Here is a 26655-nt window from a genome sequence, read left to right as displayed (position 1 = left end):
CTGAACCCCTTGGTCCCAGCCCAGAGCACCCTCCTATACCCCAAAGCCCTCATCACCAGTCTCACCCCAGAGCCAGCACCCCAAGCTGGAATCCTTGCCCCCCTCCTGTACCCCACCCTCCCTGCCCCAGCCCAGAGCCATCTCCTGCTCCCTAAACTCCTCATTTCTGGCCCCACCTCAGAGCTCACACTCCCAGCCAGAGCCCTCACCACCTCCCGTACCTCGGCTCCAATTTCGTAAGCAATCATGGCCCACCATAAAATTTCCATACCCAGATGTGGCCCTTGGGCCAAAAAGTTTGCCCATCCCTGTTCTTGGAGATCAGGAAATAGCTAAAATAGTATTCTTTCTCCAGTGTTCTTGTGAAACCTCCTTTATGGCTATCTTTTGTAGGAGAGAATTGATTTCCTCAAATAGGACTTTCTAATGAGATTGGTCCCTGAAGAGGGAGGGAGGAGAGGAAGGAAAGTGAGGTGGCCTGGTAAAAAATTGGATGGAATAACTGTCATTGATGGTGTCTAATACCCATCAATCACAGGTAGTTCTGCATCAGGCACTGTAAGAGGAGAGACAAGGTCCAAAGGATAGTATCAAGAGTGTGCAGTTCTCAATGGTCCTTTCAAAACTGCTACTTGGAGTGATGCCATATACCAAGCAAACTAATGGTGTGGAATTCTGCTTCTTAATTGAGATCTTTCACTGGAATCTGGCTTAATTAAGGAAGACTCTCTGGCACTGTCTCTCAGGCAGTATCCTTTCTTCAGAGAAGCCCTTCTGCCTTTAAGGTAAAATGCTGGATATGACTTTCTCCTTCCTGAAGAGGAAATGGACTGAGTGAGCCCTAAGGATTGAGTAATAAACTCAGCGGTTTTAATATTTTCCAAAGTATCATCAGTCATGGAAGTAAAAAGCTAATGCCTTTGAAAGGAAGGTCTTTGATGTTATTTTGTGACTCGGGAGTGAGGTCAGAGGACCTTACTCGTAAATATCTTCTTAAGGCTATACAATGGCCAAAGCTCAAAGGCTAGTCTCCAAGACATCACATATTGCTCTCAGTGAGCACTTCACTAGTTTTCAACCCTTGCTGAACAGCAACTCAGGAAGCTCCTTTTTCCTTCTCTGGTAAGGAGCCTAAAATGGAGTTCATGGCATTCCATAGCATGCAGTTATAATGGCATACAAAGGTCTGGTAACTGGAAATAGAATTTTATATTTATATATATATTTTATATATAAATATCTACTCTTGATTGTTCCTGCGTGAGAGCTGTCTACATGTTAAATACAGGCCAAGGTATGTACTAACTTAAGGGACTTATCCGCAATACCATTTATATCCTTTTTATATAAAGGGAACCCTGAAGACTCAATACCATTTTCGTTCCTTGGGGTCCTCATATTCCAAACTACTGACTCTTCTAACTTACTAAGGCACTGACCCTGCAAAAGATTTACACCCTTGTTTAACATTATGCACTATGATTTCACTAAGTTCAACTGACAGTGAACAAAGAAAAGCATATTGATGAGTCTTTGAAGGATAAGTGCTTAGGACTTCTAAACAGAGATAAATTCAAGTTCCAACTCTTTGTCAAGGGCACACCTTCCCTTACTAATTAATGACAACCAATTCACAAAGTTAAAATGACATAATTCAGATTTTGCAAAGATTACATTTAATGTTAAATACAATAAGTAAGTTTTATAGAGCTTTATCAGCTTTCCTAGAAATAGAAGAGTATTGGGGGAGGGAGAGTGCTATCTGTTATTTTATCGTTTTAAATCAGCTGGGAATAAGAGTATTATTGTATAGTTGAGAATATTTGCTTTGTGATAATTTTAAATAACTGCACCTTTGTTCTCTATTTACTTGTGGCAATTTAACTAATCAGTCTATTTACTTTTTCCTCAGCAGGATATTGTATATGGTTTTAATTTGTTTAAGTATATTGTTAAATTTGGAAATTTCATTTAATTACTCAGCTGACAACAGCCGGAATACCAATAATTTATTGGCAGAGGATATCCTACGAAGTTACATTAAATGCAGAAAAGACTATTTAGTCACGTATTTCTTCAAAACAAAACATTAAGCAAAGTACATCCTCACAACTCAGAGCTTCTGCAATCTTTAATATTCTGTACACGCACTATTAAGGACATTATTCATTCCATAAAATGTAAGAATCTTCTCTCATTTCTTAAGAAAGTGGATATTGTCCTAATTCAGGAAATATAATGATACCTCCGTACATGATAAACTGAAATAAAAGATTAGGCAGGACAAGTACTAGTTGCATCTTACACTAGTCACAGGTGAGTAGCTATAATAATACATGAAGAACTTATCCTTAATAGTTACTTCAGTTACTGCAGTTGAGAAAGGATATTATCTGTTTCTGAGCACTATCTGGCAATACATTTAATATCTAGTATGTACACATATATACATATAAAAACAAACAACAACAACAACAAGAGTAAAAGTTTTAGCTACGTCATAGAGAAAAGAGAGGATCTTAAAAATATTATGGAAGAAGCAGCCGCAAGATTTGGAATAGTTTGCATATGTATGGCAAGAGTGAGGAGTCAAAATGAAACCTACTTGTATGCCTGTGTGACAAGGATAGCAATGTCAATAGTGACAGAAAAAGGGGAGGGGTAGAAAAAGATGAGATGAAAACTCAGGAATTCAGCTGTAACTATGTTAAATTTTAATGAATGGTAAAATATCCAGGAGGAGATGGTTACACAGTCACACTGAAATACAGGGTTGAAAAGAGAGAGGACAATTCAGAAGTAGAAACATAGATTTGGGAGTCATTGGCAGAAAGATGGTACTTGAAACCCTCTTTGTGAAGATCACCTTGAGGAAGGGTGTAGACATAGGTATGGACCTATAGTGTCCTCTCTGTGGACCAATCACTAAAAGGGGGATGAGAGACAACCTTTCCAGCATGTTTCAACAATATATGCTGGCAACATAACTGTTGAAACTCAGGAATCCTGAATTCTGCTCTGAGTTCTGGACAGAAGTGTGTTCTAGTGGTTAGACCCTTCTTCTCCTGTCCCCTCCAGCCTGATGTTTTCTGCCCTTGTATCCATCTGTCTCTGTCCTCTATGTTCTTTCCCTATTATACCTTTCCCACTACTGTTTCTGTCCCTTCCTCACCCAGCTTCCTGTCCTGTGCCCCCTCTGTTCCTATCCCCACACCTAGCTTTGTAATCTTGTGACAGTCTGTATTTGTCTCTCCCTCCCATTTTGCTATTCATCTGTCTGCATTCTAGTCAGGATACATCAATGTCTTTTATGTTGCCTAGGTGCCAGCAGAGACTGAAAACATAAGGGTTTCACTGCTCTCAGTTCTGTGCCTGGTGCCACAACAGCCTCCACTCTGCTCCACATAGGCACCAACTTCCCTTCTACCAGAGGGGGTGCTCGACCCCCCCTCTGCCCCACCTCTTCCCACCCCCCTCTCCCGAACACACCTCGTTCCGCTCTTCCCCTTCCCTCCCAGAGCTGACCTGCACACTGTGAAATGGCTGTGAGTGGTGGGTGGGACTCTGGAGGCGCTGGGAAAGGGGGAGGAGTGATCAGTGGGCCACCAGTGGACAAGAGGGGTTGTGGGGGGAGGAGGGAGCTTGGTTGCCAGTGAGTGCTGAGCACATGATATTTTTTCTTCATGGGTGCTCCAGAGCGGGAGCACCCTATACTGCCCCATGCTAGAGTGCAGAGTGAGTTCTGCAGGAGTGGAACATGCCCCTTGTTTTTGCACTGAGCTCTCCGGGGGGAAGCATGCTTGGAGACTTTTACTGTCAGGCTCCAAAAAATGTGCAAATGACAATTTTCAGTGGCTTCTAATTCAGCCAAATGTGGGTGGATTTTCACAGGAACAGCAAAAGGCCAGAGCAACCTCCTTGCAAATGTCAAATCTCTATTCCAAAGGATGGAGGTTCTAGAATTTCTCAGTGAAACTGCTGTATTATTTTAACATTGGCAAAACAATGGAATTTTTCCCTAACCTCATTCCTGGTAACAGATGTACCACTCTTGCTGAAACTTTGCAAAAAAACTCCAGACTCAGGCAGCCACCTGGCATGGAACATTGAAGCCCATAAAGTTAAAGTCTGAAAAGTTATAAGCAACTGAAAATATGGTCTTGAATGAAAAATGTTAGTCAAACTTTACTATAGGAATTGCTGCCAACTCTGCCTATAACACGGCCACATCTGAAGAAATTAATTAAATCAGAAATCTGTTACAAATAGCATTCTCTTCTATCCAGTTTTTCCACATTTAAAAAAATGCATTTAAATAAAATAATGTCATATACAACCTTGTACTGGATTTTTTCTCTAATAATTTTTTCTTCTAATTCCTCCAGTTTTATTTTTCCTTCACCATAAGCCATTTCAATATTATATAGCTCTTTATTCACTTTTCTTATTTGCTCTTCAATCTTACGGGTGTTTTTGCATATAATCTGCAGTTCTGACTGATACGTTATTTTTTTTCTTGAACTGTTAAAATAAAACAAAACCTTGAAATTATCTTATAAGAGATGCGTGCTAGCAAAACTAGAAAATTAAAAGAAAAATATCACTGTTGAATAAGTAAAACATTTAAAATTTTACTTACAAACTAAAATCAGTATTTTATTAACCACTTAGTTGATGCTGAATATACCAGGTACATCTTTCAAACGCATACTTCCATTTTGCTGCAAAATATGCCCTGATAGTCTATTGATTTCAGGAAGTCGTATATTTATACAACAGATATCCAGAAAGCAATACAATTTACCCCTATAATATAGATAAACAAAAAACTACTTTAAAAGAAAGTTGCATAATAAAGTACTCAAGTCAGCAAATGCCAAAGTTAAGGTTGCCCACACAATCTTAATTCAGCTTCCTCATGATAATGGACCAGATCTTGGGTTGCACACCGGCTACTTAGCACCAATCCATTGACACAAAGCAGTCATATAGCTATGGATCCACTTCCCTGTGGCTTTCCCTCCTTCAGCAATACTTGGGTGACAGTGTACAAACAAAATTAACAAGGAACAAATTTAGTTAAAGTGAACCTGAAATACTATTAGTTAGACTAAATCAGACCCACTGGCGCAGACCAGAACCAATCAAATCAAAGAAATAGGATGAATATGTAAAAATTTTATTTTCCTTTGACTAATGAAATATGGTCTATATTGGTATAATTTAACACTTTTTAACTGTCTCTTAACAGAAAAGTGGGATTAATGAGGAACCTTCCACTGAGCAACCGAAGGCAGCATCAGTTGAACCAAAATGTCAAACTTTTATCACCTAAGAAAGATACTGTATATACCCTATAGAGGAACATACTGTAGCTCTGCATGTTTAAATCTACAAACTTCTGACTCAGCCCAGAAGTGACCATACTCCTAGTACAATTAGAGGCAAGACTGACACTCTCAATAATAGGTTCCATAAATACAGACTTTACTAGAGCTAAAAACAAGAAACAGTAACTTACCTTACAGTAAGTGTGGTTCTTCATGTGTTGTCAATTCATATTCCACTCTTGGTGTTCATGCGCCCAAAAAATTTGAGATCAGAATATTTGGACCAAAAGTGACTGTTGGAGACATGTATGTGCAAAGTGTACTCATGACCTGTAGCAAGGGCATAAAAGTGGACCAAGCCCAACCACACTCAGTTCCTTCATCAATACAGAATCCAGATGTTATAAGACACCATAGTAGCAGGGAAGGAGGGCACGCCATGGAATATGTGTGGACAGCACATCTCAAAGAACCACAGTACCTAGCTAGTGGTTCAGTTCCAGAAACTTCTGTTTTTTGTCTTCCTTTGCTCACAGTTCAGGAAAAATTGCTGAGAAGATTATATGGACATTTTTCTCCTTCAACATCCTTTCAAGCTCCCTGAAGTCATTAGTGCCAATATGCACCATCACCAGTGTATTCTTGCCCATCAACATGAAAAGCCTCTCCAATCTTAGAATAACGTTTCATTCTTGGCTCCAGGAAGATAAGCACATTATCCTATTGTCTACCTGCTCCTTGGAGAATATTCTTTCCTTTTAATATAAAATCAAAAGCAAGAACCATATGTCTTCCTTGGACAGCTGCAGATCTCTTTGTGGGCATGCTTGATTATCTTACATGGTGGGCTGAGTAGCCACCCACAGGTATGTTCCATACAGCTTTCTCTTCAATTAGACAAGCTGAAATTTCAGAGATATTTTCTGCAGTTTCCATGCTGAGAACATGATAATGATTGGATACTTCTAGCTGTATGGAATTCCTCTCAGTCTGAGAGGGTGGCTCTTTACCCTCTGGTTCGGAGGGAAGCCACCCTGGCTCCCTACAGTAACTTCCTCTTCTTCTTCAAGTTGTCCCTGTGGGTGCACCACTTCAGGTGACTGTAGAGGAGTGTCCCTCAGTGGAAAGAAGGGGCTTTGGAGTTGGATCTGTGATTGATGATAGGACTATGAGTCCTAATAAAGTGTCTGATGTCGAGTCTTGCTTGATTGCATAGTACTGAATGAATGTGTGGTCTGATGCCCAAGTGGCTGCTCTACATATGTCTGTAACAGGCACTGTAACAGAGTTAGCACCCACCTCTCACGAGCATCCCCTTTTCTCTGGCTGATATACCTGTAATCACAATCTTTTTCAGGGAGGCACCTGCCTCTCATGTGCAGCCCTCTTTGGTTGGTTGGGCGTGAGCCTGTTCTTGGTTTTAGTTCTTATATCAGGTTGGCATTTGCCTCTCGCGAGCACCTCCCACCTCCCTGGCTGATGGTTCTCTTGGAGGGTCTTCAGCAACTCAGCACTCTGGCCGAGCTGCATACACTGTTCCCCATTTCCGGGGTTGTGGCGGAGCAACGTTTCACTGGCGTGGCACCTCCTGCTAGTTGTCCAGGGAATTAGTTCTTTCCAGCCCCTGAGCGCCCTCTGCCGGCTGATGTCTCACCTGTTGCTTGCCCCCATGTCCCTCCTGGCCCCCAGTGCCCTTTACCCAGGGGTTCTGCCCACCGCAGCAACCCACAATCTGGGCCTCTCCACTCAGAGAACCCCCATCCGCACCTCGCCTCACTAGCTACTACCTGTCACCATCTAGCCCCCGCTTACTGGGGCTGACTGCAGTCTGTAAAGGCCACTCATTACTGGGTTTGGACCTGCTGCCTCTGCCTATCTTGGGGCTGCCCCTCTGCAGCCCCAGTACCCTTTATGGGCCCTTAACTCAGCCTGCAGCTCTCAGCTCCCTCTGCCTTTCCCCAGCATCGCTCCACCCTAGGTACCCTTCTCAGCTTCCCAGGCAGCCAGGTCCTTCCCTCTCTAGAGCTAGAGAGAGAGTCTGAGTCCTTCTAGTCCACCACCCTCTTATAAGAGTCAGCTGGGCCCTGATTGCACTGGCTACAGCTGTGGCTGCTTTCCCAATTAGCCCAGCTTTCCTCGCTGCAGCCCTCTCCGAGGCTGCTTTATCCCCTTCTGGCAGGAGCGGGGTTACCACCCTGCTACAGCGGTATATAGTCCAAGTTCTTATCTGGTATGGGGCCATAGCTCTAAGGCTTCTTCCAGAAGCACTGTCTTCTTGAACCACCCAGACGGGGCCCATCTCCATACCCACAGCTGGTGGCGTTTCAGCAGGCCTCCCTGGGCTCAGTCTTTAACCAGACCGGTGGGGCCCATCTTGGTACCAGCGCTGGCCTGGCCAGGTTCTGTGCCCAGTCCCCCTGGGCTTCAGCCTGCCCGCACTGACCTTCCACAGGTCCTGCTGCTCTTCCTACCAACCAGGCATCAGGTCTTCAGCAGCCTTCCCTGGGCTTCAGTCCCCTCTGCAGTGAGCACTCCACAGTGAGCTGTCCGTGGTACTGCTGCTCTTTCAGCCAGCCTGTCACCCAGTCTTCACTCCTTGAGCTCCATACAGCAACTGAATTTCTCTGCTCTGCTGTTTGTCTTATATAGGGCCCTTCTGGCCCCAGACTGGCTGCTCCATCAGCCCCTCTGATTTGCTGCTCCTCTGCAACCACTCTACACTGTTTGGAGGACTTCTCTCTGCACTAGTGTGAGGCAGGGTGAATCAGGGCCATGAGGCCTCCCAGCAGGGGGCCTCTTGACCTAGTCCACCCTGCCACAGGCACATTATTAAGGAAGGCTATCGATGTGGAGAGTCACCTGGTAGAATGTGTTCTAACCTGTGGGGGGAGGGGGGGTTATAGTTCATGTTGGCAATAGCAGAGATGAATGCACTCTGAAATCCATTTGCAAAGTCTCTGCTTAGATATAGCTTCTCCTTTAGATCTCTCTGTATTCGAGAGAAATAGTTTTGGTGCCTTCCTGAATGGTTTAGTCCATTCGAGATAAACGGCTAGTGCCCTTCTGACATCTCGGGTATGGAGTGCCACCTCTTGCCTGTTCTTACGGGGTCTAGGGAACAATGTGGGAAGATGGATGGGTTGCTTGAGGTGGAACAAAGAGGGTATTCTAGGTAGAAATTTATGATGTGGTCTTGCAGTGACTTTGTTCTTGAAAAAGATCATATATGGGGGGTATGCCATGAGGGCCCCAAGTTCTATGCATCTTTTGGATGTGGTGGCAACAAGGAAGGCTACTTTCATTGGAAGTGTAATAGTGAACATGTAGCCAAGGTTTCGAACATAAGTCTGGTAAGAGAACGAAGTATTAAATTAAGATCCCATGGATGCGTTCTGACTCCGAGTTCAGGATAGAGGCTCCGGACACCTCATAAGAATTGTTTTGTAAATGAATGGGTAAAGACTGAAAACCCATCCACTTTATGGTGGAAGGTTGTGATAGCTGCAAGGTGTACTCTGAGTGAGCTCAGTAAAAGACCCAATTTTTTTAGTTGAAGTATACAGTCCAGGACTAGTGATAGAGCAGAAGTGGTGGCCTGATTTGTTTGTTCTGGCACCATGGCTCTTCCATTTATGGAAGTAAGTTAAGTATGTAGTCGACTGCCTGCTGTTTAGCAAGATATCCTTCACCTCTTCTGAGCAGGTCATATCCTCACCTTGGAAGCATGGAGGAACCATGCTCTCAGGCTGAGTATCTCCAGGTTTGGGTGCAAGATTTGGCATGCATCTTGTGGCAGGAGATGGGGAAGAAGTGGGAGATGATGTGGTGGACATGCCAACATCTGCTGCGGGTATGGGAATGAAGTTTCTCTGGGCCATGTGGGGGCTATCAAGATGACCCTGAATCAGTTAGTGTTGATCTTTTGTATGACCCTGGACAACAACAGGATAGTAGGGAAAGTGTAAAGGAGAGGTGCATCCCATCCGAGGAGGAAGGCGTTGCCCATGGATCCTGGCCCCAACCCCGCTCTGGAGCAAAATGTTGGACATTTACTGTTCTGACTCGTGGCAAATAGGTCTATGGTGGAGAATCCCCATTGTCGGAATATGTCCTAGATCACCAAGGTATTTATTTCCCAACTTGTGATCGCGGGAGAATTTTCTGCTTAACATGTCCACTGTGGTGTTCTGATATCCCAGTAGATATGAGGCTGATATGGCAATATTGTGATGGATGCACCAGTTCCACAGACTTAACGTCTCGGTTCCGAGGAAGTGTAACCTCGTTTTTCCCTGTTTGTTTATACAGAACATGCAAGCAAAGTTGTCCGTCAAGATCTGTATGGTTTTGTTTCTGATAATGGTCTAGTATACTTGTGTGCAGTGCTGATTCCGGAGGAGACCCCTTCTGCCCTGTACTAGGAGGTTGTTTAGATGAGGGCCCCAGCCACTAAGGAGGCATCCATTGTGATTATCATTGCAGAGGGAAATCTGTAGAAATGGGACCCCTGTTCACATGTTGTGTGAATGGGTCCACCACTGTAGCAAGTCCTTGATCTTTTGGGATACAGTAGAACCTCAGAGTTACAAACTGAATTGTCAACCACACACCACATTTGGAACTGGAAGTACACAATCAGGCAGCAGCAGAGACCAAAAAAAAAAAAAAGGCAAATACAATACAGTACTGTGTTAAATGTAAAATTATTAAAAAATAAAGGGTAAGTTTTAAAAAAAAGATTTGACAAAGTAAGGAAACTTTCTGTACTTGTTTATTTAAATTAAGATAGTTAAAAGCAGCATTTTTCTTCTGCATAGCAAAATTTCAAAGCTGTATTAAGTCAATGTTCAAATGTAAACTTTTGAAAGAACAATCATAACATTTTGTTCAGTTATGAACATTTCAGAGTTATGAACAACCTCCATCCCCAAGGTGTTCATAACTCAGAGGTTCTACTGTATGAGAGGCTTGCCAAGACTCTGTTTGTATGGGATATACACTGTCCTCAATCACCCTTGTAGGCAGCACGTGTAGTCTGGCATGTTTCATGACATAGGTGGTTGCTGCCAAGTGGCCTAATAGTCGGAGGCAAGTCCTGGCAGATGTTTGTGGACTGTTCACCTTAGAGTTGATCAGATTCACTAGCATGGCAAATGTGTGTGGCAGTAGTGAGGCTTTCGCCTCCAGTGAGTTTAGGTGAGCCCCAATGAATTCTAATTCTTTTGCTGGTGTCACCATTGACTTTTGAATGTTATTTGGAGACCAACTTTTGCAAAAAGAGTGACATTAGCTTTTGAGTGGCTCTGATGGCTTCTTCACGAGTGGGGGTCTTGAGTAGATAGTCATCTAAATATGGGTATATCATGACCCTTTGTTTGTGGAGGGTGTCCATGGCCACTGCTAGAACTTTGGAAAAGACTCAGGGGGCCGTGGAGAGGCCAAAGGGCAGTATACCTTGTATTGATAGTGATTTTGTCCCAAAACAAATCGGAGAAACCTACTCTGTGATGGATGTACGGCGACATGAAAGTATGCATCTGTCAGATCAAGGACCAAAAAACAGTCCCTCATCCCAGTGCTGGGATTATTGTTGCTAAAGTAACCATCCTGAACAGTTGTGTTTTGACTAATTTGTTTAGGTTTCTCAAGTCAAGAATGGGCCTCCAAACCTGGTCTTTTTCTGGGTTAAGAAATAATGGGAATAAAAGCCTTTCCCTCTGTGTTGTACTGATACTGGTTATACTACACCTAATTGTAGGAGATGGTCTACTTTCTGTCTCAGAAGGTGCTCATGAGAGGATCCCTGAAGGACAGGGAGAGAGGGTAGAATGGAGGTGAACTGGATGCAATAACCGGCGGTGACAATTTCCAGCACCCATTTCTCCAAAGCAATAATTCACCATGCTGGGTAGAATGGTGTCAAATGATCTGTAAAGGGATGGCGGCTAGAAAGTGATTTCAGCAACTGGAATTGGACAAAGGTCTCTCAGGACTTCGACCAAACCCTCAAATTTGATGTTTTGATCCACATTGTGGTGATGTAGAAGGTTGAGATGGGAGTGGCCTACGTCCTATGGATCTTTGCCTCCATCTCTGGGTATCATACTGCCTCTGTGACTGTATGTAAGATGCTGATCTTAATGGATAATATCTGCCTTGTTTTTGTGCAGGTGTGTACATGTCTAAAGACCAAAATGTCGCTCTAAAGTCTTTCAATATATGCAGGGACTCAGTCTTACCTGAAAATAATTTTGGATCTTCCAAGTAGAGATCCTCTATGGTGGATTGCATCTCCTTTGGGATTCCAGACAAGTGAAGCCAGGAGGCATGGCACATCACTATGGCAGTTGTGATGGATCTTGCACCACCATGTCTGCTGAGTCCAAGGATGCCTGCAGAGCTGTTCTTGCCAGGAGATGACTGACCTAAATTGATCCTTTTTCTCTTCAGGGATGAAGTCAATAAATTCAGAAAGTTTGGAGTAATTTGTGTGATTGTATTTCGCCATCAAAGCTTCATAGTTGGCTATCTTGAACTGCAAAGTCACTGACAAATAGGCCTTGTCACCTAAAAGATCCAATCTGTTCCATTCTTTATCATACTGGGTGGTCCTTGAACGGTGTTGCCTGCCCTGTTCATTGACTAATCTTTATCACCAATGAGTTTGGCTGGGGGTGTGAAAATAGAAATTCTAGACCCTTTGATAGGATGTAATACTTATCAGCCCTTTTACAAGTAGGGGGGATTATTGTGGGGGGGTCTGCCAGCTGGTGTTGGCAGGATCCATGAGTGCTTCATTTATGGGAAAGGCAATTCTGGAGGAGGCTGGTGTGTGTAATATGTCCAACAATTTGTGTTGGGACTCAGCAACTTCTTCCAGAGGGATTTGGAGAGTGTCTGTGATTCATTTAAACAGCTCCTGAGATTGTTTAAAATCGTCTCCTGTTGTAGGTGGTGGAGGCATGATAGTCTTGTCTGGAGAGGAGGACGTGTTAGTTGCAGGTGTGGCTTCCTGATCTACTGCCTCCTCTATTTCCTCAAAAAGTCTCCTCGGGGACTCACGGGGTCCCATCTCTGATACTGATGGGGAACGTCTCTGTCTTTCCCTTGAGGTGCTGGGAGGCTTGGAATAATGTTGCCTATATTCCATCCCAATATTGCCACTGTGGTAGGAATGGTATTGGTGGTGGCACCCTTGGATGTCCATAACACCTCTGGGTGCCAACCTTGTAACGGTGTCCTGGCTGTTTCTGCCGATCTAGTCTGATGATTCCCTAGATCAGTGAAGAGTGGTGTGAAGAACAAACATCTTCTTCCTCATTGTCCTCCTCTTTGCTAAAAAAAAGGAGAGGCAGATATGTTTGCTGGCATGTGTAACAGTGCTGAATGTGCTGATGCTATATCAGTACTGATAAGAGATGATTTCGGTGCTGCAGTAACTACTAAGTTCTTATGTCAGAGAAACTGCTGCATTCTAAGAGATCCCGGTACTGAAGATGGCATCGGCGGTAACTGTTGTGGTACCAGGATAATTGTTGCGGTACTGGGAATTGTTGCAGCGCCAGAAGGATTGGCGCCAAGGCTGTCTGTACTGAAAGAGGTAAAGTAGACTTCAGTACTGCTATCTCAGCATAATGCACCAGAGAGCCTGAAGATGGTGCCGTAAACTGAGGCGCTGTTGAGGTGCTTGGTACCAAGTGTTTAACTGCTGCAGTCAGTACTGTGGTAGAAGGAGCAGTCTTGTTTCTGCTATCCTTCTGAGAGCCTGCCTGCTTAGGTTATTGGGTTTAGCAGTAACGGAAAATCCTGATGACTCGTAGGTACTTAGCTGCAGCACGGTCAGTACTGAGGATGTGGAGAGAATTGGAGAACACTTCTTTTTTGAGGCTCCCTTAATAGGAGAAGTGGTAGCTCTCTTCTTCACCCTTTTCCTGAAAGAGAGCTACCACTTCTCCTACAAAGGGAGCCTCAGAAAAGAAACGCTCTCCGACTCCTCCTTCACCCTTTTTCTGGGAGACAGGTCCCTTCCATGCAGTCGCTGACCTTCTGCATATTCACAGAAGAAAGTTTTAAAGTATAATTGGGAATGAAGGAGCTTTTAATCTAGAGAAAATGTAAGAAAATTCATATTTTTTGTTTTGCAAATTGCCAAACTACAGAACCCATGTGTGTGACTGGGTTGGGTTTTTTTGATTGATTGTGTAGGAGGGTGGGGGCTTGAGAATGGGATTACAGAACACCAACAATTTAAGTACAAGATTTTAACCTGATGTGATTTAAAATTTCTGAAATATTAATTCAGAAAGCTTTAAAATGGAAAAAACTTACCAATGCTCATCTAAAATGCTGCTTCTTATTTTCCTCCAGGTCTTTGACTTTTCTGTTTATTTTGCAGTTATTTTACAGAGTTTGAATTACCTTTCTCTGGACTTTTGCACATATTCTTCATTTTCTCTCTCAAGTTCTTTATTTTCACGTTCCAATTCATCCACTGCTTGAAGGGTATTGAGGAGCATGTGTTTCATATTCAACCGTTCAGATTCCCAGCTAGTTTTCTAAGAAACGTTAAGACAGAGTATGTTTTGAAGATCATTTAAAACTAACACAATGTACAAAGACTTTCACTTATAATTCATGAAAACAATAAAAAAACTTACTGAATCTTCAATCACTTTAATCACTTCAGAACAAGCATCTAATAAACTTTTGTTCTCATTTTCTTGAGCCAATGTTTTATTGTTTAAATCCTGTACCTGGAAAACGTGTAAAAGTTAATAAAAAACAAATATTTGCAACAAGAGAACCACACAAAAATTAAATACCAAAAAATGAAAAAAGAACAGCTAGTTACTTTACAGTAACTGCAGTTCCTTGAGATGTGTTGTACATATCAGTTTAATTCTTGGGGCACATACAGTTCATGCATACAAGATCAGATTCTTTTGGTCAGCATTATCCATTGAGGTCGCATCGGCACCCTAGGTGTCCTCATAGTTTCTTCACCAATACAGAATCTAGATTAGGATGCCACAATAACAGGGAAGTAGGCACCGTTATAAAATCCTTTTGGACAATACATCTCAGAAAGCCACAGTTAATGTAACTTAAATAACCACTTTTTCTTCTTCAAGTGATTGGACATGTCAGTTGGTGTGCTGACAGGCCCAAAAAGAAAACCTCTTTCATTTAGCTTTATAAAAGTCAGTCTAGTTGTAGCTTTCCTGTTTTGGACCAGAATGTTTTGAAATTTCAGCTGAACATCGTCTTTTGGTGAATGTCAGACATTCAGCAACCAGGCTGACAAACATAACAATGTTCGGTGCAAGCATAGAATTTGAGTGTTGTTCTGTGAGACTATGTCAGGCAGAGCAGGCAAAATGACCAGGGGCTGCTTTGAGAAGTTCACTATATCCAAATACCAGAACCGCCTGGCCAATGCCAGAATTATCATGATCATTGATCTAACATCTTGCCTCAGGTATCATGGGAATGTGGGGAGAAGGCATACATCAATCCCAGTGTCTAGGGAATGAGAATGACATCTGCAGAGACTGAACTGAATCCCCCTCTGGAGCAGAACACTTAGTTTTTGTTCTGACCTGTGGCAAATAGGTCTATTGATCGGTATCCCCATTGGCAAAAGATGGCTATGCAACACTGGCTCTTTGGTCAATCACTTATAGCTGTCTGAGAACTGTCTGTTCAAGTGATCCTCTTTTAAGTTCTGAATGCTTTGAAGATACTAGGCCAGCAACAAATTCTGGTAATGAATACACCAAGGCCAGAGCTAAATGGCCTCTTGACAGAGTGAAGGTGACCTGGTTCCTCCCTATCTGTTGATATACTGCATAGCTGTGGTGTTTCGATCAGTAGCTGGCTTGTGGATCCCAGGAGTAAAGACAGAAATGTTTTACATGCCAAATAGACATCTCAGAGTTTCAGGACATTTATATGCAGACAACCTCAATGGAGGGGACCACTTGTCCTGATTCTGAAGGTGACGTAAATGATCCCTTCCCACCCATTAGTGGAGGCATCTGTCACCAGCTTCTTGGTTGACAGAAATACAGAGAAATCCATTGCACACCTGAAGAGGGTCTTTCCTCCAGTTTAAATGAGAAGAGGCCTTCTGGTGAGACAGTGGCCACCATGTCCACATGGTGCCTGCTGGGTAGGTACTTTGATTTCAACCACCCTTGTATGGAGCACAGATGAATACTGGCAAACTGCATCACATACAGGTGCATGAGGCCATCTGTCCCATAAATCTGAGACATAGCTTTACTGATGTCTTTGAGTGGGGTTGAAGCTGGTTCATAAGGTTCACTATAGTTTGGAATCTTTCTTATGGAAAATAAACTCTCATTGATCTGGAATTTAACAGCTCCTATGAACTTTATGCTTTGACTCAGAGCAAGTGTGAATTTTTCTCTGACTCTGAGGACCATGTGTGGCAAAGAGCTTTAAGTCACTTGAATCAAGTTGATCACCTGCTGAAGTGATCTTCCTCCAATGAGCCAATCATCGAGATATAGGTAGACTTGTCTCCTTAAATAAGTCACAATGACTTCTAATCACTTGGTGAATACCCTTGGTGCTACGGAAACACCAAAAGGCAGGACCCTGTAATGATAGTGAAAAGGGTCCTGCTAGAAATCTGAGGTATTTCCTATGGGCAGGATGAACAGATATGTGAAAATAGGCATTTTGAAGGTAGAGAGCCACACATTCATCTTGGAATAGGCAAGGAAGGTAGGGTATGGGAAGGGACTAAAATTGGATAGACTACCTCTTGCTGTCAAGGCTTCCCAAAACTAAAAAATGTTGAAGGCAAGGGATCTTTGAGAGATTCTGTCAAGCTTTCAACAACAGAATCAAGTCTGCTGCCTGATGGAAGATGCAAAATTGGGCAACAGTGGAGGAAGAGACAGTGGGTCATCAGCCACAAAGCTTCATCTTTCTGTCTCAGCACCGCTGAGATCTTGTGAAGCTGATAATAGGACTGGCAGAGGGATGCTGCCTGATGGAAGCCTTTCTGCCTTCTTGGGGCTGGAACATAGAGGCCCACAGAATGAAGAATCACTCTGGAATCCTCAAAAGGAAGGTCCTCAATTGTGGTTTGGATCTTCCTAAGGACTGAAGCCAGGAAGGTTTCATTACCACAGATGTGGACATATTTTAAGCCACTGTGCTGGGCATGTCCAGTGCAACCAAAAGGGAAATGTGGGCTCACAAATTGTCCCTCAGTCATTATGGTTTCTAGTTCCTCTCAATGCTCCTGTGGTAGCTTGACCCAATTCAGATATCACGGTAGTTCGCCACATACATTTGGACGCTGTCAGATGAGTAGACTGTGTATCAAAATAAAATGAGTTTCTTCAGGTCTTTCTTCCTGGAAGTAGATTTGGGAGATCCCCGCTTCTTCAACGACTTTTGGGTAGCAACTACTACAAGCAATCCTGGTACTAGGTGAGAATAAAAATACTACAATCCCTTGGAAGATACTTGATATCTCCTGTCAACTCACTTGGATGTGGCCAATATAGAAGTTACCATTATGCCACAGATCTTTTGCAGGTTCCAACAATCCCTCATTTATCAGCATGGCAAGCTTGCCAGGCATGAAAGGATGCATGATATCAGGAGTTGTGAGGTGTCTCCTGCAGCATTTCCAGTAGTATATGCAGAATTTCTGCCATATGCTTCAAAAGGTCCTGAATGTCTGAAGTCATCAACTGAGGAAGGCTTTGAGGCCAGGAATGCCTTGAAGTCATCAACTGAGGAAGGCTACTGTGCCATTGGGGAAGGATGAGGATATTGCAACAGGGACAATTTGTTCGTCCTTTTGAAGATGTTGCTCCTCATCATCTTCTCTCTACTGCCTTTCCAGAAGCGGAGGCTACACTAGCTGACATATTGGGTTGGTCTATACTGCCTTTTAAGGAGAGGGATCTAACCAAAGGCGGGGATGCAGAGGGTATATAGGCGATGTACTCCTCATCCCTGTCTGTGCACAGTAGAGAGACACCTCCTCCAAAGTGGGCCCTTCCTGTCAGAAGTGTCCTTGCCCTGTTATATACTCCCTAATCAGGTAGCAGAGATACCTCCTTCGTTGTCTGCTGTACCGACAACTTGGTAACAGGTGGTTAAGCTATCAACATCTTCAACCTCTCAAGGAGAGGAGACACTATTAATGGCCCCACAGTTAAATCACTTAGTTCTGTATATGCCCTAGCTACCAAAAATTCTGGTATGCTGAGCACTAAAGAACACAATTCTGAGGTGGCTGGTTCCATAGTGCCAGGTACTGAGAGCAAGGGTCCTGAAGGGCTGGTACTAAGAGAAACACAGTCCACAGGTTTGGTGGGTACTGGTCGCTCTCTCTTAACAGTTGGTACCAAGGCATGAAAAGGACCTTTGTCAAGCCATTAGCACCCCTTCAACTGCTGAGTCCAAGATGAATCAGACACCTCTGACTCTTGTTTCTCAACTGGATAGGCATCAGAGGGTGGTATATGCCTTAGCATCTCTGGAGCAATGCTCCTTCCTACCCCTCTGCTGAGATCATTGACACCAGAATGTTGGTGGATGACTGGGGCCTCTTCACTGACATAGCATGGGAGCTTGGAATGGATTCTCTGCTTGCTGGGGTGCTCATGGGAAGAAATTGACTGGAGAACTTAGATCTAGCCACATCCTTTTCTTTCATTGTCCTCCGCGGCATGCAGAGGTTGCTCCAGGAGAACAAATTTAGGACAGCCTCTCTAGCTTTTTGAGTCTGTTTAGAGAAGGAACAACATATGGACCATCACTCAGGAATATTTACCTCTCCTATACAAGAGATAACTGCAATACCTATCATTAAGCTGCATTGAAACTTCCCATGATGAGTAGCTTTTGAACACAAGTGATTTCACTTCTGCTATATACAAGGAGGGGTTTAGCCTAAAAGCCAAACAGCTGACTAAAAAAGGTTGGGTTTTTTTGTACCAAACAACAAAAAGACTTAGACATACTACTAACAACTAGCTAATTAATAATACTAATAACTACCTCAAATACTATCATCGTGCCCAAAGAAGCAGGTGGACGCTGCGGGAGTTCCATCTCACTGCCACGGGCAGTAAGAAAGGACTGAGCGACAGCTGGGCCACTCCTCCCTTTATGCCCTCAAATAAGGGGCACAAGAACTCGAAGGGCATAGGTTTGGCCCCAACAGATACTCTAGGCTAAAAGAATGCAATCTCACAAGCATAGGGCAGATGTACACAAACAGTGGAATCCATATGGACATTCACTTGAAGAAGCAGCAACAATTATATATTTTAAGAAACAATCAAAATTTTAATTTTACTTTCTTCATGTTAAAACAAACTTTTTTCTTTTTTTAAATTCTCTCCTTTTAAAAATTGTTCATTTTCCCCTAAAAGTGGAGAAAAACAATGGCAAAAAGAAGAGAAAAACAATGAGACACTTTAGAAATAATACAGAATTTGGTTTTCCATAGTGACTTTAGTACTTAAATATTTCAGTGATATAGAATGGAATAAAACAGATTTTACATGAAGAATCTGAAGGAAATGCTGATGAATAAATAGTACATGCTGCAAACTTCCATTTAAATATATAGAAGAACTTAGAGAAAGATTGGGACCAAAGAACAGAATTTTTGAAAGCTGGGTTGGAGCCTTTCAATGATATTCTAGTCTGGACATTCAGTCTGTGCTGCTAATCAAATCACTCTGTGCAACTCCAGTGTTGTTTTAAAAAGTGTGGTCATTCTCAGGCTATGGCTATGTCTATACTACAAACTTTGGTCGACACAAGTTGTGTTTGCATAAAGCCGCCACACTTGGTATACCACTTGTGCGCATGCATAATTGGCTCCTTGGGTCAGCAGTGCTCACCAGGAATGCTTGTGTCAATACACAGTGTGGCACACCACGGGTATGTATGCCAGTGTGCAACCTGCCACCATCAAACACACTGTCTTTTGGGAAGCTTTGACAATGCATAGTGCGGCAGAAACCAGTCACGCAGTGGTGACTGGGAGCAGGGGTCAGCTCGCAATTATCTCCATCTCATAACATCATCTCTGTCCCATAATTTTTGCACCTTTTTAAAAATTCCAAGAACTTGCATGGCCCTCCTTGCTGTCTACCATCTCTGACTGATGCATGAACCTGCACAGGGGTTCCTGAACTGAAGAGGGGCGATAAGAAGGCACACATATCTCTATTTTAGCACCTTGCCACAAATTACATCAACAGAAAGGACTACTTTTCTGTGGTTATGCAAGCATAGTGAACCACCGGGGACAATTTACCAACTTCAAAAGTTTGCTGGTCAGGGAAGGTGCATGATGTTCACATCTCTAAGAATACACAACTGTTCAGAAAGCTACGAACAGGGGCTTTCTTTTCCAACTGGCAGATTACAATGGGCAATGTTGAAATGCGAACAGAGATCCTGGCTTATGAAGCCATACACTGGCCGCCTCCACAACACCAAGGAAAGATTAAACTACCAGCTCAGCAGGTGAAGAATGACAGATGAATATGCTTTAAATGAAGAAAACATCACAATTGTTAGAACTGCCCGCTGTGTCCTACATAATATCTCTGAATCAAAGGAGAAAAGTTGACACCAGGGTGAAGGGCGGAGGTGGAGCAGCTGTTTGCTAAGTTTGAACAGCCAAACACAAGAGCTACTAGAAGAGCTCAACACAGAGTTATACAGCTTAGGGAGGCTTTGAAAGAGCACTTTAGCAATGAGCCACAGTAATGAATTTATAAATTGGCCAGATTTGGACACATTTTCATGAGAACAAAGAACGGCACATCTTCTTCTGTTGAACTAGTGATGTCTACACCAGGGGTTAGCTTGGCTTAACTATGCCTCTCAGGGGTGCGGATGAATGCTGATGTAACTTTTTCAGTGTAAAGCAGTCCTCAATCAAGCTAGGCTACCTCATGTGCAATTAATTTGAGTGTATTAATTCAAGTTAACTATGCTGTGAAGACACACCCATTTCACCCAATTCTCATTGGAAGTTAATGAGAGTTAGACAATTATGAGCCTATATTACTTTTGAAAAATGGGACTTCAGTGCTTTTGAAAATTTTACCCTGCATATCTACAGCTGTACAAAGTCTATTTTTTCTCTGATTCTGTATTCTTCAACCTAAACCTGCTTGAAAAGAACAGTAAATATATATTAAACACACAAAAACTATGTTAGACGAATATTATTAAGGTTACAATATCAAGTACTCAAAAATTAGCAAATACTGACTGTGCTATCTTAATTCAGCCACCTTCTGCATATAAATTAGGATAAAATGTTAAATTACATGATCACATACTATTTTTCCTTGTCTCATTCAGTGCAGAGAGAGCACTGTGATCACTTAATGAGCAGCTATTCAATATTTTATTTTATCCTCATTGTTCAATGTGTGGCACTTTACCTTATCTACTGCACACAATTCAAATTCTACTCTAAAGACACAATTAACAACTTTGTCATAAGCTTTTCTATGGCGCCCTTCACACTAGTAATTGGAATGTTTCCCAAACATTCATGAAACCTATATTCACAATACCCTTGTGAAATGAGTGAGTATTATTATTTCCATTTTGCAGATGGGGAATTGAGGCACAGAGACTATCTGCTTGTTCTGTGTTTCTACAGTGCCCAGCACATTGGAGTCCTGGTCCATGATTGAGGGCTCTAGATGTTATGATTACATTAAATTAAAAAATAATAATAATTATTATTAAGTTCAAAAGTATCTTTGGTTGCCAAATTTGAGAACGCTAGGATCTGACTTTTCAGAGTACTTAGAATTATTATATAGCACTTTGTATTTCAAAGCACAGCTCCCACTCACTTCAGTTACAGCTATAAGTGCTCAGCACTTCTGCAAATCAGACTGTTGGGTCTCAGCATGGGCACCCAGAAAGAGAGGAATACACAACAGGTGACCTCCTGTGAAAAGTTTAGCTTAAGTGACTTGTCTAGCATCATATAGGAACTCTGTGGCAGATATAGGGATAGAATGCAGTTCTCTAGGGCAGCATTCAACTGCCTTAACCATGAAATCATCCTTTCTCTTCCTGCAGTCCCCTGCCTCCTTATTCACTACACGCCTTCCAACTTCTGCAACAAATGAGGCAGGAGTCCTATATTCAATATTCTCCTTCACTACATAACCGTGCTCCATCCACAGAGCAGGTTCATCCTGTGCACTGATTGAGGTAGGAGTCCTGTGGAAAATAGTATGTGATTATATAATTAAAAACTGCATCATAATGCATATCCAGAAGGGAAGCCAAATTAAGGTAGCATAAGCAACTTTAAGTCTGGCATTTCCTAAGTTCTGAGTACTTGACTTTGCACCCTTTATAACATTTCCTTAACATAGTTTGTGGGCATATAATTCACTAGGATGTAAAAAAACAAAACAACAAATTCCATCATGTGGTATCATCAAATAAGTCATCAGCAGGGCTGGAAACTTTAGACCTATTGCATCAACCTTTGCCATTTGAGCTAATGGTGTAATTTACAGCAGTAGTACATGGTCATCCTCTATGCACACCAGCACTAAAAGGGAATGGAACTCTTTGCCAGATATTTGCTCACAGCAGAGGAATGATGAGACTCAGAAATATTGGGTTCCAGTCCAAGCTCTTTAAAGGAGCGTTCTTTAGTAAGCACAGACACTTCTGACTATTCCCCCAAGCTTGATCCTCCTCCACCTCTGCTTCATCCACTCCAACCGCTCCCTGTCCCAGTCTTGACTCTAACCGATCCTGGCTAACCCATCCCACTCCAACTCATCCCAATCATATTTCTCCTAGGCTACTCAGTCAGTCTCCACCCCTCAGACTTCTCATCCCAGTCCCATTCTACTTACAGAGCAAGTTCTAGTATCACCCTTCCAGACTCCCTGTCACAGTCCTTTTCCCCCCTCACTCCCCATCCTAGTCTTCCATCTCCAGTTTCCAGTCTCCTTGCTCACCCATTCCAATTTTCTCCCTCCCCAGGTTCCCTCTGACAGCCTCTTTGCCCAGACAGTCTTAGGCCTGGTCTACACTACGGAGTTAGGTCAAATTTAGCTGCATTAGGTCGATTTTAAAATGAATGCGTCCACTTAACCAACCCCGTTCCGTCGACTTAAATGGCTCTTAAAATCGACTTCCATACTCCCCCTAGCAAGGGGAGTAGCGCTAAAATCGACCTGGTTAGGTCAAATTTGGGGTAGTGCAGATGCAAATCGACGGTATTAGCCTCCGGGAGCTATCCCAGAGTGCTCCATTGTGACTGTTCTGAACAGCACTTTGAACTCTGATGCACTAGCCAGATACACAGGAAAAGCCTCGGGAACTTTTGAATTTCATTTCCTGTTTGGTCAGCGTGGCGAACTCAGCAGCACAGGTGACCATGCAGTCCCCCCAGAATCGCAAACAAGCTCCAGCATGGACCGAAAGGGAGACACTGGATCTGACTGCTGCATGGGGAAAAGCATCTGTGCAGGCAAAACTCCGATCAAAAAGAAGAAATGCTTGCTATGGGAAAGGATGGTGCTGCAGTTTGAAACAATTCCCACATGTTATGCATAAGAAGCCTACCCTGCGTACCCTTTGCCTTACCATGGCTGCATGGAAACCGAATTCTGTTGCCCAGCTGTGTGTGATGTGTCACCCATACCAGCAAGCGCTCAATATAAAAGGCAAAATGCAACCTTGTACTTAAAGCACATGTGCTGTCTGCTGTGATTTGCTTGATTCACTGTGAAAGAGTCTCCCATTTGTTCTCAGAAATGTATCGTCTTTAACTTTACTCTCCCTTTTTATCTCCCCCCAGGTGCAAATGTTTCTAGGCTTCCCCTATCATCTTGTCCCTGAAGTTATTGCAGATTAGAAGGCAAAAAAAAAAAAACGCACTCTTGATGACATGTTTTCTGAGCTCATGCAGTCCTCCCGCACTGATAGTGCGCAGCTGAATGCATGGAGGCATTCAGTGTTAGAGGCTAGAAAAGTATTAAGTGAGCATGAAGAGCAGAGGCAGGAGCGCAAAGAGCAGAGGCAGGAGGCAATGCTAAGGTTAATGGGGGAGCAAACGGACATGATGAAGCATCTAGTGCAGCTACAGGAAAGCCAACAAGAGCACAGACCCCGCTACATCCATTGTACAACCGCCTGACCTCCTCCCTAAGTTCCATATCCTCCTCACCCAAACACCCAAGAACACAGGGGATGGGGTTGGGGGAGGAGGCTCCGGGCACCCAGCCACTCCACTCCAGAGGATGGCCCAAGCAACAGAAGGCTGTTATTCAAACAGTTTTGATTTGTAGTGTCGCTATAATAAGCAATATGGCCTTGTCCTTCCCTACTCCGCCACCCCACCCCACCCGGGCTATCTTGTCTGTTATCTCCCTTTTTTTTTAATTAATAAAGAATTAATTTTCTTTAATTAAGAAAGAATGCATGGTTTCAAACAATAATTACTTTATTTCGAACGGGGGGAGGGTGGTGGACTCAGGGAATTAAAAGGGTTCAGGGAATTAAAAAAATCAACAAACGGGGTGGGTTTTCATCAAGGAGAAATGCACACAACTGTCACACCAAAGCCTGGCCAGTCATGAAACTGTTTTTTAAAGCCTCTCTGATGCGCAGTGCACCTTGCTGTGCTCTTCTAACCACTCTGGTGACTGGCTGCTCAAAATCAAACACCAGATGATTTGCCTCAACCTCCCACCCCGCCACAAACATCTCCCCCTTACTCTCATAGATGTTATGGAGCACACAGCAAGCAGCAACAACAATGGGAATGTTGGTTGCGCTGAAGTCTGGCCTACTCAGCAAACAGCGCCAGCAAGCTTTTAAATGTCCAAAGGCGCATTCTACCATCATTCTGCACTTGCTCAGCCTATAGAATCATAGAATATCAGGGTTGGAAGGGACCTCAGGAGGTCATCTAGTCCAACTCCCTGCTCAAAGCAGGATCAATCCCCAACTAAATCAACCCAGCCAGGACTTTGTCAAGCCTGACCTTAAAAACTTCTAAGGAAGGAGATTCCACCACCTCCCTAGGTAACGCATTCCAGTATTTCACCACCCTCCTAGTCAAAAAGTTTTTCCTAATATCCGACTTAAACCTCCCCCACTGCAACTTGAGACCATTACTCCTCGTTCTGTCATCTACTATCACTGAGAACAGTCTAGATCCATCCTCTTTGGAACCTCCCTTCAGGTAGTTGAAAGCAGCTATCAAATCCCCTCTCATTCTTCTCTTCCACAAATTAAACAATCCCAGTTCCCTCAGCCTCTCCTCATAAGTCATGTGTTCCAGTCCCCTGATCATTTTTGTTGCCCTCTGCTGGATGTTTTCCAATTTTTTCACATCCTTCTTGTAGTGTGGGGCCCAAAACTGGACACAGTACTCCAGATGAGGCCTCACCAATGTCGAATAAAGGGGAACAATCACGTCCCTCGATCTGCTGGTAATGCCCCTACTTATACATCCCAAAATGCCATTGGCCTTCTTGGCAACAACGGCACACTGTTGACAACAACATGGGGAAATTTGCTATTGAGACTGAGCTCATTTACAAGAGCAGAAGCGCAGAATTGCAGCGGAAGCAGTGGATGATGACAGTTAGCAGTCGTACCACACCGTCTGCTAACAGCAGCACCCAGGACACAACAGCAGTGGTAACGGTGAGCTGAGCTGAGTGGGCTCCGTGCCTGCTGTGTTATGGCGTCTGCACGGAAAAAAGGCGCAAGACGATTGTCTGCTGTTGCTTTCACGGAGGGAGGGGCAACTGACAACATGTACCCAAAACCACCCGCAACAATGTTTTTGCACCATCAGGCATTGGAGTTTAACCCAGAATTCCAGTGGCAGTGGAGACTGCGGGAAAGCTACCCACAGTGCACCGCTCCATAAGTCGATGCTAGCCACGGTAGTGAGGATGCACGCCGCTGACATAATGTGCTTAGCGTAGACATACGCAATCGCCTGTATAAAATCAATTCCTAAAAATCTACTTCTATAAAAATCGTAGTGTAATTTCATAGTGTAGACATACCCTTAGTTTTCCCCCACACCCCATCTCATTGTCAGCTGTCCCCCTCCTTCTCATTGCCCCACTGGATCCCAGTCTCCTTGCCCAATCAGTCCTAGTCTCACTTCCTGGCTCCTCATCCAATCTCAGTCTCCCCACCCCACAGAATCCCAGCCCTCCCTATTTTCTTCTCTGACATTCAGTCCCAGTCTTCTTGCCCAGCCAGTCCCAATTTCTCTCCACAACTCCCAATTCCAGTTCCCCTTTCCACCATCTCTGCCAGCCTCCAATCCCAATCTACTCCCTGCTCCAGGTCCGGGTGTTGTCCCCACTGCATTTGAATACGGCAGCTTCCTTCTCTATGTTACCTTAGCCCAGCAAGGGGGACACTGACAGCACAGAAGGGACAGGTTCCCTGCTCTCAGTTCCAGTACATGGCCCTAGCCTGCAGCTGCACAGAACTAACATTTTTCAAATATTTATAACTTGGCCAAAATAAAGCCTTCATATACAACTTCAAAATCTTTACAGAGAAAGAATCTGACCCATCAAGGAAACTCGCTACTAATTTAACAACAACAATAAAACTACACAGAAAACACTTTATAAAACTGAATATAGGAGTCTTATGATTATATGTCACACTTTGTTCTTCAAGTTTATTTTATAATTACAATGGCACTGACTCTGACAACTTTAAAGCCTGATGTTTAATAATAAAAATATTATGAAATGAAGAGATACTAAAGAGACCGGTAAGAGTTTTGTCTGCATGAAATGCCGTCTGATAGAGCTGATGGAGGAAAAGATCCGAGGTTTGGAGATGCAGGTGGAAAGTCTGGTTGAGTTTAGGAAGGGGTTTGAGCAGATGATGGAGCAAAGACATGAGGTATCTGAAGGGAAAAGCTCAGACTCACAGATGGAAGCAGGGCTGGGGAATTTTGAGGAGAGACTGGGTGAGGAAATGTGGTCAGTGGAAACATGTGACTCAAAGAACCAGGCAGAGAAAAGACGGGCTAGTGAAGGAGAAATAGAGCTTAGGAACAGGTTTGCAGAGTTGGAAAATGAAAATGAAGAAGGGGCTCAGCAGGTACTTGTTGAAGGTGGAACGGTAAGGAAGAAGAGAAGAGAGGCTAGTCCTATAGGAAAAGGGAAAGAGTCAAGGGAGACTACACCAAATATGAGCCCCAGGAGGATACAGGATGGGTCGAAGAGGATTGTAAGGGAAAATAGGAATGGAAAGAACTTGC

General features: G+C 43.4%; 1 protein-coding gene across 1 annotated transcript in view; it reads right to left on the bottom strand.

Moving 5' to 3' along the window:
- Nucleotides 1–26655, bottom strand: part of CCDC178 (coiled-coil domain containing 178) — a 371835-nt gene that overhangs the window by 266841 nt on the left and 78339 nt on the right. The window contains exons 10-12 of the mRNA XM_043507112.1: nucleotides 13988–14083; nucleotides 13749–13885; nucleotides 4338–4521 (exon numbers count right to left, since the gene is read on the bottom strand). Of these exons, the coding sequence (XP_043363047.1) occupies nucleotides 4338–4521; nucleotides 13749–13885; nucleotides 13988–14083 (417 nt within the window). The remainder of the gene's footprint in view (nucleotides 1–4337; nucleotides 4522–13748; nucleotides 13886–13987; nucleotides 14084–26655) is intronic.

This window comes from Dermochelys coriacea, chromosome 2 (genome assembly GCF_009764565.3).
Source record: "Dermochelys coriacea isolate rDerCor1 chromosome 2, rDerCor1.pri.v4, whole genome shotgun sequence".
Taxonomy (NCBI): domain Eukaryota; kingdom Metazoa; phylum Chordata; order Testudines; family Dermochelyidae; genus Dermochelys; species Dermochelys coriacea.
Note: the sequence above shows the minus strand (reverse complement) of the source record. Positions and strands in the feature narration are given on the sequence as shown.